Here is an 18309-nt window from a genome sequence, read left to right as displayed (position 1 = left end):
GGACACCTTTTCACCAATCTGGTGTCATATAAGTGCAGTTGATCAGTTAAATCAGTTGATTGCAGTCAGGTGCTTCTTGTTTCTGCAGAAAACTTACACTGTCTGGGCTGGATCTGTTGGGACAAACACCAGGATGCACAGCGATCCAGTTTGCCAACCCCTATTCTAAAACCTGAATATACTGTACTTTTCTGCAATGGTGGTGTCTTTCCAAATGTGCAAACTGCTAATGCCACACGCATTCACGCAACCCCATAACATCATAGATGCAGGCGTTTGAACTGAGCGCTGATAACAACTTGGTTTGTCCTGGTCCTGATTCTGAATCGTAACTGGTCTGACCACAGAAGAGTTTGCTACTTTGCCATACTCCATTTTATATGACCCCTGACGAAGAGAAAACGCCTGCACTTCCGTGTTCTGTTTAGAAATGGCTCCTTCTTTGCAATGTAGTTTCAGTTGGCAGCAGTGGATTGAACAGTGGATTGTGTTCACCGACAATGGTTTCTGGAAGTTTTTCTGAACCCATTCTATGATTTCCTTTCCACTGCATTCCTGTTTGTGGTATAGTGCCAATTAATGGCTCGAAAATCACAGGCTCCAGTACGGTTTTTCGGCCTCGAACCTTACACACAGAGATTGTTTCAGATTTTCTTAATCTTTGGATGATGTCATGCACTGTAGATGATGATAACTTTAGTAGTTTTCCACTACAACTCTCTGATATTGCCGAATTATCTTTTGACATTACATTGAGGGAAGTGGTGATCAGAGCCTTCTCTGTTGCTGCCCCTTCCCTTTGGAACTCACTCCCTAAACCCATCCGCACCTGTTCAGATCTTCCTACATTTAAAAAGTTGTTAAAAACTCACCTTTTTAAAGTAGCTTTTAATTTATAATTCTTTTCTCTGTTGTTTTGTACTGCTCACATTGTGTGAGCCTTTTCTTTGTTTCAACTGTAAAACGTCTTCGAGCATCGGTAAAAGCGCTCTATAGATAAAATTTATTATTAAAATGTATTATTACCTTCTAGCCGTCTTGGTTTCCGGGAGACACTGCCATTTTGAGAAGCTCTTTTTATACTCAAATCATATTGCAATTGGACCTAATTAGTAGTCATTTGTCTTTCAGATCCTTGTTATACATGTGTACTTGACTTTTCCAGCCTCTCATTGCTATTGGTCCCAACATTTTTTAGATTTGTTGACACAATAACTTTTAAAATCACATATTTCTTCCCTTAAAATCTCACTTTAAACTTTTGATCTCCCATCTATAATAATAATAATAATGATAATACATTTTATTTCTAAAGCGTTTTCATGCCACACAAAGATGCTTCACAAGAAAAATGGAAACACAGTAGCTCAACAACCATAATAACAAAACGATCATAAAATCAAATAAAAAGCAGGATAATAGTATATTTAAAAAATTAGGATGTCAAGATAGAACTGAGACGAGGATCATGGTAGGTAAGAAAGAGTAAACAAGTGTGTTTTGAGTCTGGATTTGAAAAGGGAGAGGATTGGTATCTATGGTCTATGATATATGGTCTAGTTTGAATGAACTTGAAATCCAAACTACCAATATCGGGATTGTTTACAAACTATAAAATTAAAACCTATGTTGAAATAAATGTACTTGTGCTGACAATTTATAATGTGGTTTTGCTCTGTGTTTGTTCATTGATTATTCCATAGTGCAGTAAAATAACAAACTTTTTCAATTTTATGTACTTAAGCATTATCTTATTCTACAATAAAAAACAAAAATAGTCCAGGTGTTTTTTTTCCTGGACTATTTTGACGTAGTGTCCAAATGTCAAATCAGTGTTGCCGACGTAAATTGACGGTACAGTAGTTTTGTTAAACTTTAAATGCGCATTCAAGTGTTTATTAATGTGTTAGTAAGTGTTTAAATGGAAGAACTATCCCGCTACTATCACGGACGCTAGCCGTCCCGCCACTGACAGCAAGGGCGGGTAACCAGATATTCAAAAACAATACGTCATCCCAGAATGCACCGCGCAGGCGCTCTTCCACAATATTACCTCATCCCACAATGCACCGCGAATATCAGAAACTTCTGGGCGGGTAGGATTGGGTCCCTATGGCAACGCGTGGTGGCTCCACCTTCTGACACGCCCTCCAGCCAATGGGAGAGCCCTCTCGTGACATCATGGCTATTTTCGGAGAGGCTTCGGCGGCATAAGGTTTGCCTCCACGCTTGTCCCAGACAGAGTATATACATGCCCGCGTTGGGGAAACACCAACACTCAGAGAAACTACAGAAATTGTGGACAAACACTCCCACCGGATTCTTGTAAAGAAGAGTTGGAAATATTTCTTTGAAGCTGACTGAAACAAAAACACTGTGAATAGTCAGTGTTGATTCTCGTATCGAAAGAGCGTTTTGAAAACTTTGGCTGGGACTTTTTGGGACGTCAGCTGTTAACCAGGAAGTCGTTTATTTGAACTTTTTTTCGGTTTCACTTCTATGTATACGAAGATGGAAACTACTTTCTACGACGATTCGCTCAACGGTGCCGGCTACGGGTACAGCGGCTCCAAAGCGCTGAAACACAACATGACGCTGAACTTGTCCGACCCCGCCGGTAGCCTGAAGCCTCACCTCCGGGCCCGGGCCAGCGACCTGCTCACCTCCCCGGACGTGGGCTTGCTGAAGCTAGCCTCTCCGGAGCTGGAGCGACTCATCATCCAGTCGAGTAACGGGCTGATCACCACCACGCCGACGCCGACTCAGTTCTTGTGCCCCAAGAACGTCACCGACGAGCAGGAGGGCTTCGCCGAGGGCTTCGTGCGCGCACTGGCTGAGCTCCACCACCAGCACATGCCTGGGGTGAGCGTCCCCTCGGCGGCGCCGCCGTCCGTAGCCGGGGTGGCCGTGTATAGCGGCAGCATGCGCTCGGACTCGCCGGTTTATGAGGATTTAAACACTTTCCAGCCTGCTATCAGCACCGTGTCGTCTCCGAGTTACACCACATCGGTCCCGAGTTACACCAGCACGGCTCTGAGCTATAGCAGCACGGCCCCAAGCGCGTCCTTCCCGATTTACGCCCAGCCATCCTCTTCCTCCTCCTCTTCATCCACTTCCTCCTCCCATCTGCCACTGCTCGCCACGCTCAAGGAGGAGCCGCAAACAGTGCCCGAGATGCCGGGTGAGACGCCTCCGTTATCCCCCATCGACATGGAGAGCCAGGAGCGCATCAAGGCCGAGCGCAAGCGCATGCGCAACCGCATCGCCGCCTCCAAGTGCCGCAAGAGGAAGCTGGAGCGCATCTCGCGGCTGGAGGACAAAGTCAAGAGCCTCAAGTCGCAAAACTCTGAACTGGCGTCTACAGCTAACATGTTGCGAGAGCAGGTGGCGCAACTTAAGCAGAAAGTGATGAACCACGTCAACAGTGGATGTCAACTCATGTTGACGCAGCAGCTCCAGACCTTCTGAGGAGGAAAGAAGACTTGAATTGAACCCCAAAAAATCCTGGTTCGGGATGAAGTGGCGGCACACTGGCAGGAAGGACCGAAGGGCCGTGCAAAAAAGAACACATAAAAAAAGTAGCCCAGTGCCATGAGGTTGGTCCCGGCGAGGGCTGCTCTGGACACGGCAACAAAACAGAATTCCATTCTGTTTAGTAGCCAAACTGGACAAGAGACTTATTTTTCTTGCTTTGGATCTGTGGAGAATACATTCAGTATTACTGACTTGATATGAACCTGCAATCATGCAAATGACTTGTTTTCTTGTTGCAGCTCATTCTAAGCATCTGGACACAAGTTCTTGGGGGGGATACGTTGTCTGACTTCTTGAGTTCTGACACAACTTTTTCTTTATTGTAAGAAGTTAGAAAGAAAATTCAAGATTGACTTTGTTTAATGGGGTTTCACTCATTGCTATATGTATATAAGATCAACTCGGAGTACTTATGTTTACCATTTGTAATAAGTGTAATTTTTTTTTTTATGTTTGGAAGTCATCCATATTTAAGAAAATAAACTGTCTAAAATGAATCTACTGCCTCTCTGTGTTCTTGGTTGTGGGTGTGCCATACAACAATAAGGCATGTTGCAACATGTCGCAAGAACTGTGAAGTGTAGTACCTGCTGGTTAAATTCCATTAGTCCAAGTATTCTTCAGGCCAAGAAAGCTCACTTGAACTTCACATGTTGAGAACTGAAACAAAAAAGTTGCCAGCCTCAGTTATGAAATCTGTGGCATCTCAGGTATTTGACAAAAGTGGAATTGAACAGGCAAGCCTTCAGGTTATTGCACCACACATTCCATACTATTTCCTGCCTTGTAATGCAAATACAAAAAAAAACAAACAAACAAAAAAAGAGACAGTTACATGAAATGACGAGAAAAAAACACTATATTTTACAGGAACTTTATCCTCTTTAGTTTTTGTTAACTTGTATAAGAGACAATTCTATCACAAACTTTGCCAATAATGTTATGAAAATATCCACAACAAAGAATAAGTGGCAATTAATTCAAACATTAACATAAACTCATTTGAACTGGAAAGGCTGCCAGCTTCTCCCAATTCCAATTAATTGGACGTTTATTGCTGTAAATGTTTCATATGTCAAATTAGTTATTACAATGCCTCATCTTAGTTTTCACACTGTAGTTTATTTAACAGCAGGTGAATGCTTTAATTTGCTGCCAGCCTCTCCCAGTTCAAATTAATTGGACGTGTATTCCTGTATACGGCAATCAATCAGTTAACTATTTTCTAAATGAGCTATTAAATCCCTCCATTAGTTTTAACGCCATAATGTTTATTATTAACAGCAGGGGAATATGGTTAAACTGTAGTTTTAAAAAGTTATGACGTGCCTGTGCCCCCAATTAATCACCAGAGGGCGACACAGGCCCACTAAACTAAAACACCTACCAAAGGACTGTCAATGTTCAGTTTTTATTAAATTATTCTCGATATCTAAATACACCAAAATGAAAGAAAATACCAGTACGCATGCAGTTTATCCACATTTAAGCATCTTTTTCTAATCCGTCAGTCTAATTATTATCCTGATCCGATTGCCGAAACGTGGACCAGATGACATCATTCCGGAAAATGATGTCCTAGCTTTACCATATATGGAGAGGGGTCGCTCGGACGGTCAACGTCACGAAAAGGGGGCGTGACTTACGGGAAGTGACTCCACTTTGGTAATCTCCTCAAAATACGGTAAATCCCGAGACCTTTGTCAAAGGCTGACATTCAGGACAGAACGTGTAAATTAATAAACGTAATTCTGCCTATTGCTGAAAAATACACATTCATTACCTCATTATTTACCGTTTATGTTTTTACTTGATACTTGGTCAGTTTTTAATATTGGTTTTATATCGTGTTAATGGCAGCACTGGGCTGTAATTGTAATTATTCCTTAATAAAATGTCTCAAACACTACTCCAAAAAAAAAAAAAAAAAAAAAAAAAAAAAAACATCAGAACTGGATATGTATTGGTTGATTTAATGGTACTTTTCCGAATTATTATGTACGGACAGGCATTTTTAAAATCAAAATTTATGCACACGCATTTATACATTAGTCATGCGTATTAATAATACTTTTTAGGAAGCCTTAAGCACTTAAAATATGAGGAAACCTACATTTCCCTCTCACATTTCCTGACATGTTCATGCTATTCTCGCGATACTGCCGCGCAAGGGTCACATGGCTTTTGCATCACGTGATTTTGTTTACTTCCTTGTCGCTTTCTGCGGCGAGAGAATCAATCGCTTTTGAAAAATGGCTCGAAACGAAGAAAAACAACAAGGACGCTTAAACAGACTTTGGCTACAGAAAGAGAGAGAAGGTAACGTAGCTTACATTAAACACGAGCACTTGGAAGATGAAATTAGTGTACAACGGCCATAAACCGTAATGAATTGCATTTATTTTCCACTATTTTCATGACAGAGGGTCGACTAAAAGATGTCCAGGAGAGACGACCCAAGCTGGTAATGAATTTACTTTGGGACTTGAAACGTATTCAATTTACTCATCTTGATTAAGATATTGAATTAAGCCTTATAAGCAAGGGCGCATGTTTGCATTGGGACGGTAAGGACATAACACTAGCAACTTTTCAGGATGCTCAAATTGTCCCCACTAATTTTTAAACAACCTTATTTGCATTACATAATGACTTCAGATATATAGGTAATTTAGATTGTCTTCCCATATGTTGTCAGGATATAATTGACCCTACCATTATTAAATGAAGTACATTACTTTCATTATGTTCAGACTTACATTGACCCCTTTTCACTTGCTGAATGTCCCTCAAACGCACGTTTGATTGGCTGATCACTTGACCCACACCGGCCACACACACACACGCATTCACAGCTCGACAGAAATACAACGTGCCCCTCCACCACCCCCTTCGCAGACGAGGGATATTCGACGTTTTTTTTTTTTTTCGTCAGCAGCAGCCACTGTAAGTAATGTTAAGAGACGTCAATGTAGTTGAGGTGGAAAACACACCACTAATTTTGCTACTGAATGTCCAACCTGCATCAGTTTCTCGAATTCGAGGAAGAAGCTGCTTTGAGAGAAATATCCTCCTGTATGTGTTTTCTACTGTAAGCGTTAAACTGCGAGAAATGTAGTGAACCAAGGTTTACTCACTGCTACCCCCTATTTTCATTTTTATTTTATCTATGTGGTCTTAAACCAGCCCTAAGCTTTGTTTTTTTGTTAAGTTTGGCTGTGCTTGTGGACAAAAGCAGTAGTGTTTTACCTGAAAGAAGCTCTATTTTTATTTATTTTTGTTATTCAGTGATTAAGAAGTTGATGGGTTTTTTTTTTTTTTTTTTTTTTTTTGGGGGGGGTCATATTCAATTTATTTACACTGACAATTTTGAGTGGTATTAAGACAAATGTTTATTTTTTTGCATTCCTGGATGGTCAAGAAATTAATAAATTTGTATTTCTTGTGTATGTTAATATAATTTGTGTTCAAATATTGCAATTTAAATTTACTATTAAAATCCAGACATTTATTCTGGAAGTTTTCAAAAATTTTCTGTAGTAGTTTTTAAAATCAAAGGTTCGAATCGGTATATCACCTGAACCAATGCATATGCACTGCAAAAACAAAAACCTACTTCCTTAAAACTGGGAGAAAAAAAAAAAAACTTCCCTTGTTTTCAGTGTAAATATACTAGAAATAAGAGAAACTATCTGCCAGTGCTTATAGTCAATTTTACGCAGATTTCTAGAAATAAGAAAAATAACTAGCTGAAAATAAGCTTAACAGACTTATTTTAAACAAAAGGTTAGTATATTTAATCTTTAAAAAAAAAAACTTGTTTGTCACAAACGAACGTTCTTAATTCAAGAATAGATATTGTTCAAAACATTAATTGAAAGCATTTTTTCTTGCTTTCGGTGAAAAATGACCAACTTTTAGATGTATGGTCTTAACAAAAACAAATTGTAATATTTACTTAAAGTACCGGTAAGTGGAAGAATATGACGCATTACTCTGATAACTAGCCTTTAACACTCAAAACAAGTTGGAGAAAATTATTTGACTAGTTTTAAGAAAAAATATCAGATTTTGATGTTATAAATTTGCAGTGTGAAAGTTAATATGTCAATACAGATTTATTTTTCATTAATCATTTAGCCTATAAATTTATTAGGTTCATACTGGTGAGAGACGTAGCCCCGTTCATCCAATTTGTTTGGTCTTATTATATGTCCCGTCCCCAGCAAAAAGTGTACATGCAGATTCTGCTGTTATATTGTCCTGACCAATATTGAGACCAAACCTACGCCCTTACTTATACGTCTAAAATCCTTTAGTCAGGTTGGGCTTCATATCATGAAATTGTGTCAGAGACATGTTCTTGCATTCTTGGAGAGTTGGCATTAAATTCTTTTCTAGATGGTATTGGAGGGGGCAAAAAAATCTTAAATTGCGGTCGATGAAACCTGTAGGTGGAACCTTGTTTAAAGTTTTACTTTTTCAACTTCCTGACTTTTTCACTATAATATCCCTCCCTAGTGTACACTTAACACGACATCCTCTGTCAAAAAGTGGATCCCAAGCATCAAGACAGACATGGAGTATTATTTGCAGGTAATTACGTGTTAATTCTTTTAAGTAGAAGAATATCTGTTATATTGTTCATTTCCCCCTTTCAGCAATCCCAACTGACACACTACCCTGAGAGGAAAATAGCAGAGTTCCAGCTTAAGTTGGAGGCCTTGGAAAGAGAGTACAAAAGCTTTGTCACGAAGTTACGAGTGCTTGACCCCACCTGCAAGCACAAGCCGTGGACGCCTAGAGCTTATTGTAAAAGGAGAGCAGACGTGCAAGGATCTACGAGCATTGGTCAGTGGCCTTTGGTCCAAAATCAAATGTTATTTAGTTAACATTGACAGCGGTAAGAGGTGCAATTTATTGTAACTGGGAGGATTGGCAGTGAAGCTCATGTTTCAGAGCCCCTTCCAGCGCTAGACTTCACCTTCAATCCATTTTGGCTCGGAGGGGCTGGCAGCGAGCAGCCCCCGACCTCAGTCAAAATGGATTGGCAGCCAATAAGTTTAGAGCACCTGAGCTTCTACGTGAGTCCATGACCAGACATAGTTCTGGCGCCATCTTGTGGCATCAATAGCTATAAAGAATTCAGTTTCATGTTTTGTCACTGAATTCATACAAGTTTACACTTCGGGCTCCGTATGGTGTTAAATCAAGGCCAAAAGTTTTGTAATCTGAAAAAAGGAAACAATTGAAAAAAATTTTTTTGAAACTGAATGTTAAAGTTTTATTCTTGAAACTTTCAAAAGCGAAAAAAACATTTTATTTTTTCCAGTTACAAAGTTGGTATTTTCAGGTTCAAAGATTTTTTTTTCACTTTCAGATCTTATTTTTTCTGTTTAAATTTTTTTTTTCACTTTCAGCTCGATTTTTTTCAGTTTCAATTTTTTTTTTCACATTCAAATCTTTTTTTCGCTTTCAAATCTTTTTTTCGCTTTCAGATCTTTTTTTTTTTTCAGTTTCAAAACTTTTGGCCGTGTATTAACGCGGAGGGGCGCGGCCTCCACGAGAGGCGTGTTGACTTGTGAGAGACAGCCTATCAAAGCAACCCCGAATGATGATGCCTTCAGTAACATGGGTACTTTGATGAATTATGACTCCCCACTCTCCCCACTTAATTTTCTTGATACCTGTAGCTAAAGTAATGCTAAGGGCGGGAGGGAACTTTTGTAAGTCATTCTAGACAACTCTTGATCAGTTTTGATTAATGAAAATTGGAAAATATGCCAGGTTGTTGACCTTTACCTAAAGAAACGATGTGTCCGAAATCCAAGCGAGAACACAAACGCAGCGCAGCAGCGCTATTGTGAGGATTCAAGTTCTCAAACTGGCGCTGCAAAAAGATTTGAAAGCGAAAAAAAGATTTGATTTTTTTTTTTTTTTTTTTTTTTTTTTTTTTTTTATTATAACGGAAAAAATAAGATCTGAAAGTGAAAAAAAATCTTTGAACCTGAAAATACCAACTTTGTAACTGGAACATTCTAAATAAATTGGACTTCAGCTAAGGAGTTTCAATTTAACATTTTAGGTTAAATGAGTTTCATGAAATTGAACTCAATATTTTAATTAAACTGGTCTTCAGTTTAAGTAGATATATAATAATTTGGATTAGTGCTGCAACGATTAATCGATTAACTCGAGTATTCGATTAGAAAAAAAGATTCGAATTAAATTTTGCTGCTTCGAGTATTTGTTTAGTTAAAGTGGCGTTGTGATGATTTGTTTTGAAAGTGTTTGCATTTAGTTTTATTGATTTGGGTGGATACTCTGCCCTCTAGTCTGCTTTATTTGACGTGGCTGAATCCAGCTGCTCCCTGTTAAGACCAACATAAGCTAAGTTTTTGTTAGAGCTTAAGTTTTTTTTTATGCATTCGTTATTTAGTTTATAGGTATATTCGGCTGTGTTTGTTTGTTTTTTTTTGTTTTTTTGTGGGAATACGTGTTTGGACCATTTGTTAAAAGCATTGTTTAAAAAAATGTTAGCATATTATAGCATTTAAGCTAGCAGACTTTAGCCAAATATTCTTTTGTTGTACATAGATCCTCATTTATTTATTTTTTTATACTGTTTGAGGCTCAGCTCAGGTATTTTAATTTTGTATGTTCCTTATCCAATTACTCGATTATTCGAACTAACTACATCATCGATTAATCGACTACTAAAATATTCGATAGCTGCATCCGTAATTTGGATCGAACCCAAGCCGCTGGCTGGTGGTGCGCGCAGACAACTGAGCTAAACATCCATATTCTAGTACACACTTTTGAAGGCAACAGGAGTGAGGCATCAACCGTTTCATACAGGTCATCATTTCATGTTCATTTTACTCCGAAATTTAACTATGGCCCACAAACTTGATCATGCAAACTAAGGCTACGTTCATACTACAGGTCTTAATGCACGAATCCGATTTTTTGTCATATCCGTTTTTTTGGCGTGCCGGTTCAGACTGCCTTTGTCCATTGAGACCGTTCAAGTATTACGCATGCGCACTAATTCGCAGTCTGACACGCGCTGAGCAAGAAGACCGGCATGCGCAGAAGCATCAAAACAATTGACACACGTCATCCGTCATTCCAGGGATATCATATTTTGCTTTTCAAAAGGAGGACAAAAATAACAGACATAAATAATCCCCGTTTAGGCTTATATTCAAAGTTTATATGGATCGATAGCATGCACACACTGTCCGTGCACGTCACACACACGTTTGCCCCGACTCTCGGCCGTGTAGGCAATGTTGAAATATTGCTCACTTGGAACAGAGAAAACTGAACATTCTCAGGCTTATCCTCAACCCATTTTTATTTTTTATGACTGTTGTAAAGCCCAGCCCTTCCCCAAAAGCCGTGTTCACTGCAAGCTAGGCGCTAATAACTCACAGCTGCATCGCTACGGTAACGACTCTCTCACTATTTGATGACGTAATTGCTGCATTAAATCCGATTTGCGGGACTGGACAGTACAGACCGCCGCGACAGTCTGGAAAAATGTAGCCCAGATCGGATTTAGACCACATACGAAAGTGACCCAGATCGGATTTGAAATGCGACTTGTCACGTTCAGACCGTCAAGTTAATGCCTCACTCGAGTCGGAAAAACACGAAAAAATCGGATTCGTGCATTAAGACCTGTAGTATGAACGTAGCCTAATTCAAGTTCACAATACCGTATTTAGGTATGGGGCCGCTCCTCCCACCGGACCCAAAGTTCATATATACATTGTTGTATGTTGATTTTTTTTTTTCACTGTGTGGGGCTATCTGGTGCTGTTAAACTGCGGAGACATTGCCCTATTGTATAGTATATTTTACAAATGACGAGGTGCTGTTTGTGTGGATGTGTTTTTTGGTTTGTATGTATGCTTATACGTCAAGGTCACATAGTGTGTAAGTTGGATTTCATTACTGAGGAATGTATGTCAAATTTAACTTGTGACTGGAAAACAATAAAAAGAATTATTAAAAAAAAAAAAAAAACAATACCGTATTTTTCGGACTATAAGTCGCAGTGTTTTTCATAGTTTGGCTGTGGGTGCAACTTCTACTCTGGAGCGACTTATGTGTGAAATTATTAACACATTATTATATCATTTCACATGTTATTTTGTTTTTTTGGAGTACCACTGATGGTTTGGTAAACTTGTTAGCATGTTATTTATGCTACAGTTATCTGAATAACTCTTAATAGCTATGTTACGTTAACATACGGACCACGTTCGCATTTTGTTGTTCATGCATCATGTAACATTATCATACTGTACCCTATTCAGCATGTTGTTCTCTATTGTATTTTTATTTTAAATTGCCTTTCAAGATGACATATCTGTTTCATGTGTTGGATTTTATCAAGTAAATTTCCCCCCAAATGCGACATATACTCCGGTGCGACTTATATATGTTTTTTTCCTCTTCGTTGGGCATTTTATGGCTGGTCCGACTTATACTCAGGTGCAACTTATAGTCCAAAAAATACGGTATTAACATGATAATTGAGTCAAACTAACAAGTTACTGAAGAGAACTTAAGAATTTGATTTTTGTCCACTTAAAATCCTAAGTTAACATGACTAATAAGAAGTATGATTTTTTTTTTTTTACAGTGTAGGAGAAATATAAGAAAAAGTAGTATAGTGTCACGATTAGGAATGATTTGATGGCAGTTTTAGCATTCACTAGTTAACTTAAAACTACTGTTGTAATACAGGGTGATTGAAAACAAACTCCGTATTTCAAAATACTTATAATTTATTCATATGCTCTAATATCTTTCTCAATTATTTTGTGAATGTTACTTGAGGTCAATCCATCCAGCTACCGCTAAATCCGGGGTCGGGTCGCAGGGGCAGCACCTTTAGCAGGCAAGTGCAGACTTCCCTCTCCCCAGCCACTTCAACCAGTTCCTCCAGCGGGATCCTGAGGCGTTCCCGGGCTAGCCGAGAGTCATACTCTCTCCAGTATGTCCTGGGTCGACCCCGGGGCCTCCCGCCGGTGTACCATGCCTGGAACACCTCTCCAGGGAGGCATCTGAACCAGATGCCCGAGCCACCTAAGATGGCTGCTCTCAACTCGGAGGAGTAGCAGCTCGACCCTAAGTCCATCCCAGAGGACCGAGATTCTCACCCTATCTCTAAGAAAGAGTCCAGACACCCTGCTAAGGAAAGTCATTTTGGCCGCTTGTATCCGGGATCTTGTTCTTTTGGTCACGACACACAGCTCATGACCATAGGTAAGGGGAGCAACGTATATCGACTGGTAAATCGAGAGCTCTGCCTTTTGGGTCAGCTTCTTTTTCACCACAACGGACCGGTACAGTCAACATCGCTGCACCGATCCCTGTCGATCTCCCACTCCCTCCTATCCTCACTCGTGAACAAGACGCTCCACTTGGGGCAAGATCCCATCCCCGACCCGGAGATGGCACGCCAGCCTTTTCCGACTGAAGACCATCATCTCAGATTTGGAGGTGCTGATCTTCATTCTAACCGCTTCGCACTCGGCAGCAAACCGCTCCAGTGAGAGTTCCCAACAGCACCACATCATCTGAAAAAAGCATAGATGCAATGCTGAGGCCACCAAACCGGACCCTCTCAACGCCTCTGCTGCGCCTAGAAATTCTGTCCATAAAATGTATGAGCAGAATCGGTGACAAAGAGCAACCTTGGCGGAGTCCAACCCTCACTGGGAACGAATCCGACTTACTGACAACAATGCGGACCTAACTCTAGACACAGGTCGTACAGGGACCGAACAGCCCTTACTAAAGGGCTCGGTACCCCGTACTCCCGAAGCACCCCCCACAGGACTCCCCGAGGGGCACAGTTGAACGCCTTCTCCAAATCCACAAAACACATGAAGACCGGTTGGGAAAACTCCCATGCACCATCAAGGAGCCTGCCAAGAGTGTAGAGCTGGTCCACTTTTCTACAGTCGGGACATTGAATGTTAGGATGTTGAATTTTTTCACTTCATAAATTTTAACTTCTTCCTTTAAAAAATCCAAACCAAAGGCTAACTATACCAAATATATATTGATAAATAAATGTTTAAGAAAACTATTTTTAAAAACAAAGATTTTCTGTAGCGCAAAATAAATGTCATGCATTTCACACATTTTTTTTCCAAGCCCTGAATTAAAGTCACACTGACTGTGACATGAATACTTTAGGAGCAATTTGTTATAGAAATTGCACAAAACTTAAGTGAATTGGAAACTAATGACATTTTTAGGTGAGGGAGTCAGTGTCTTTGCATCTTAGCTTTATCTTGCTCATAAATGACTGTAGTTGCTTCTTTTGTTTTTTGTCACAGTCAAGAAGTCAAAAGCCTCAACCGTAGGGTTGATTCACTCAGAGAGCAGTTTGCCAGCTGCCATTCCGACCACAGAAGTGACCTCGGACCAGGACCAGCCACTCGCTTTCGACCGCATGCGCCTAGCGATGGCAGCTGCCGCATTTAGAGGTGTGCCAGATCACCAGAGCGTCTCAGAAACACAGAACCTAGCGAGGATACTTCAGCGTTCCTTGCCTAACCTGGGTAACGCAGCGGCAGACTCGAGTTCTGTTGCCGTGCAAAAAGATGCCGCGAGTGAGTCAGCCGGGAAATCCTCCATGGAACATGTGCTAGGGCTGGACTGTTATTATTCTTCTGAGGATGAGACAGACACATGATTTTACAGCTGATTACATGTCATATTTTCTAAGGAGAAGACATAAAATATGTTGAGGAATAGTTTGTTACATTTTGGACATTTGCACACTTTTGTTATTTTTGATAAGAATTATACATGCCTCTACTGAACTCAATTGCTGCCATTTTCCTCGAGCCACATCCAATCTTTTTTGACTGGAAAAGCTGGCAGTTAACTCTTTGAATGCCATTGATTGTGACAGCTTTATAAAGGAGCCATTTTTGCATTCACCATACAATAATGTTGTCAAATCCCCATTTTCAATACCGAAACTAAGGAAAGCGATTAACAACCTTTCTACTGTTCTAAAGGCTTTAACGTTGTCCACATATGAACTCATTTCGAATGATCGGTGCCAGCGCCTTCCAGTCAAAATGGATTGGACTTCTACCGCCGTCAGTAGCAGTGAAACATGATCATTCAATCGCAGCCATCACAGTTTAAATGGATTTGATGTCTATCACTGTAAATGGCAGTGAAGGACTTAATCTATAGTACAAAAGTAAATTACAGTACTGGCCAAAAGTATTGGCACCACTGCAATTCTGTCAGATAATGCTCAATTTCTACCAGAAAATGATTGCATTTACAAATGCTTGTTAGTAATATCTTCATTTAGTTTCATTGAGATGAAAAAAACACAAAAGAGAATGGAAAGAAAAATTAATCATTATCATTTTACACAAAAATCCAAAAAAGTTTTGGCAAACTCCAGCCTGGCTTTTTTATGTCTCTGGGTCAGAAGTGGGGTATTCCTGGGTATCCTTCCATAGAGTCCCTTTTCATTCAGATGCCGACGGATAGTACGAGTTGACACTGTTGTACCCTTGGACTGCAGGACAGCTTGAACTTGTTTGGATGTTAGTCGAGGTTCTTTATCCACCATCCGCACAATATTTCGTTGAAATCTCTCGTCAATTTTTCTTTTCCGTCCACATCTAGGGAGGTTAGCTACAGTGCCATGGGCTTTACACTTATTAATGACACTGCGCGCGGTAGAAACAGGAACATTCAGGTCTTTGGAGATGGACTTGTAGCTCTGACATTGCCAATGTGTCCTCACAATTTTGCTTCTCAAGTCCTCAGAGAGTTCTTTAGTCTTCTTTCTTTTCTTCATGCTCAATGGGGTACACACAAGGACAGAGGTTGAGTCAACTTTAATCCATTTTAACTGGCTGCAAGTGTGGTTTATTTAGTTATTGCCACCACCTGTTATGTGCCACAGGTAAGTAACAAGTGCTGTTACCTACACAAATTAGAGAAGCATCCCATGATTTTTCAAAGAGTGCCAATACTTTTGTCCGGACCATTTTTGGAGTTTTGTGTAAAATGATAATGATTTCATTTTTTATTCCATTCTCTTTTGTGTTTTTCATTGCAAGCAAAATAAATGAAGATATTACTACCAAAGCAATTGTAATTGCAATCATTTTCTGGGAGAAATTGAGCAGTATGACAGAATTGCCAATACTTTCGGCCAGTATGTGCATTGACTTAATGTTTCCCGCTAAAATAACATCTATGAACTACAGAAATATGAGAATATTCACATTTTATTCTTTTTTTTTTTTTTTTATTAAAAAAAAAATCTGAATACTTACTGTTTTCACCATTTATCCATTCATTCATTTTCGATGCCGCTTTTCCTAAAAAAATAAATAAAATGTAAATTAATAAAAATGAGGACTAACTGAAACCTTTGAATTTTACAGTTGTTCCCTTTTTAAATTAATAAAAAGAATTTTTTTTTTTTTTTTAATCTACATTTTGTTTTCTATTTAAAAATATATAAAAATGAAAACCGTAAGAGAATACAGTATTTGCTATTAAAAGGCTTTTTTTTAAAAAAATAAATAAAAAAAGGGGGTTTTGACAACTTTATAGTCAACATCTGAAAATCAAAATAGTTGCTATTTTAATGAACTGGTCAACAAGTATATTTTTTTGCATTGATCACTTGTTTTTACATAATTTTGGGGTGCTAAATCCATTATCTGACATTAGTTTTTTTCTTTAAGCTGTGGTTTTTTTTTTGTTATGTTTTTTGCAAATCAAGATTTACATTTTTTGTGAAATGCAAAATTATTGCGATGTGATATTTATAACAAAATGAGGCAAAACAATACCCGTTATGCCATGTTTTAGACAACTACAGACACAGGAGACCAACGATTGGGACAATGCGATGTGGTGTATTGCACTGCTGCCAAAGTGCTCCAATATGTGATCATTAGTCAACTATGACAAGCTAAAGTCAGAAAACGGTACTGCATATAAATATGCAAAATAATGAAAAGTTCAAATGATATTGGGTGAAAATACAGAGAGAATCGTTATAAACAGGGGTGCACATAATTTTTTTGCCCAGGTTCTCAGAGGAGGACCTGGAGATGTGACTTGGTCCTCATTGAGCTTGAGAGCCGACCCGCCTGATGCGATAAATTTATGACAAGCTTTACTTAGAGCCAATTAACTTTAATTAATTATATTAACAATTAATGCTTGATTAACATCAACTGGCACAACAAAATTGCCATTACTTTGAAATGTAAAGAAATAAAAAGCACCAATTCAAAATAAAGGGCATTATGCGGCTCCCACATTAACTCCAAGCCTTTTTAAAAGTGGGATGTCCTCCTCATAAGACCTTATTGAACGTGCATGTTTAGCTTTGTAAAATGCGAGCAAAAACACGTTTGTCAGTGCATGTCGCTGTTCATTACCTTTATTCCGCCACTTGTCCATAGGGCGAGCTGGGTCCTGTTTGACATCGATAGTTTGCTTAATTGCCACATGCTCTCTGTTTTTTTCGTGCTTTTCAAAGTTTGGATGGCTGAAATTCTTTGACCCTACATGAAATGCGCTGCTCTTATCGGCGACATTGGGATTCTCACAGCACATTTTGTACCGCATTTCCGTGCGAGCATCATTTGCTTCTAGCCATGGTACCTCCTACTTTTCAGCAAAAGTCCTTTTTTTCGGTAGCTCCGGTGACGTCTCTGTCGTCTGTCTGTCTTTTGACGGGGGTGGGGGAACACGGAAGTAATTACTCAGTGTGGCCTGCCTCTTTGACATTTTGAGAAGTTATTTTCTCGTGTCCGCCGCAAATATGGTGGTCAGCCATCGGTACGCAAAAGCGTATGGAAGTCGTTGAGGGCCAGCGCGTTTGTCTACGTCCGGTACGCATGCACGCATGCGGACCACTTATGTGCACCCCTGTTTATAAACTACTACTAATTAGAATTGATCAAAAGCATTTTAAAATTGTATTGAATAATATTGACATAGGTTTTTCATTCATTCACTTCAGCCAATATGCATATGGCAGTGCTGTCATGTTCACTTATTGCCTGCCTGTGTTTCTAGTGTTTTGTCGCCCCCTATTAGCGCTTTGATGTAATTAGTTTTGATAAGTTCCAGCACTTTGTGTTGATGTAATCATATGTTGATGCAAGCTTATTGCAAATCGAGAGAGCTAAATGGACGAGCTAGCATCTGCAGCTATTGTACCATAGCAGTTCTTCCCATCTCACCACATTCTTTGTGTCAAGTTATATTCTTCATTTGTTTTATATTCATGAGCGTTATGTAGTATATCTGTGATGTGAATTTTTCATTTTGTTTGCATTTGTGGTAAAATGTGGTTACATTATTTCATTAATTGCAAGCTGTACTAGTAGTACTACTAGTTGCTATTCAAATTGACACGTGGTGTATACTTTATTTTGTTTATTTTATTATGGACACAATGTTTTGTTGTTTTCAGTTTTACAAATAAGTATCAGTGCTCTTGTCAAGAGAAAAATGACAACAGTAAAACCAATTCAAGTTTACTTGTTTGTCATCGGTGGATTTGTGTACCTAAACACATATTGAAAATAGAATAAGTGCCTCATTGGCACTTTGCACTTGCACTTCATCCAGAAAACTGATGTTGGCACTATTTGGATTTCAACAATATAGTGGTGCAATATAGGGATTTTTTCCATCACTTCAGTTGAAGTTGTTCTTATTTTTCACAGAACGTTT

General features: G+C 39.2%; 2 protein-coding genes across 2 annotated transcripts; both read left to right on the top strand.

Annotated features, from left to right (window-relative positions):
- Positions 1 to 2210: 2210 nt before the first annotated feature.
- jun (Jun proto-oncogene, AP-1 transcription factor subunit) lies at positions 2211 to 4031 on the top strand. The gene has a single exon (XM_057842321.1). The coding sequence runs from the start codon at positions 2500 to 2502 to the stop codon at positions 3466 to 3468; it is 969 nt and encodes a 322-aa protein (XP_057698304.1). The 5' UTR covers positions 2211 to 2499; the 3' UTR covers positions 3469 to 4031.
- A 1680-nt stretch (positions 4032 to 5711) lies between these two features.
- On the top strand, positions 5712 to 18252 carry si:dkey-86e18.1 (uncharacterized protein LOC557342 homolog). Its single transcript, XM_057840118.1, has 5 exons — positions 5712 to 5853; positions 5958 to 5998; positions 8056 to 8130; positions 8196 to 8385; positions 13902 to 18252. The coding sequence occupies exons 1-5, from the start codon at positions 5787 to 5789 to the stop codon at positions 14258 to 14260; spliced, it is 732 nt and encodes a 243-aa protein (XP_057696101.1). The 5' UTR covers positions 5712 to 5786; the 3' UTR covers positions 14261 to 18252.
- Positions 18253 to 18309: the final 57 nt, after the last annotated feature.

This window comes from Corythoichthys intestinalis, chromosome 7 (assembly GCF_030265065.1).
Source record: "Corythoichthys intestinalis isolate RoL2023-P3 chromosome 7, ASM3026506v1, whole genome shotgun sequence".
NCBI lineage: Eukaryota > Metazoa > Chordata > Actinopteri > Syngnathiformes > Syngnathidae > Corythoichthys > Corythoichthys intestinalis.
This window is presented reverse-complemented; position numbering and strand designations above follow the sequence as displayed.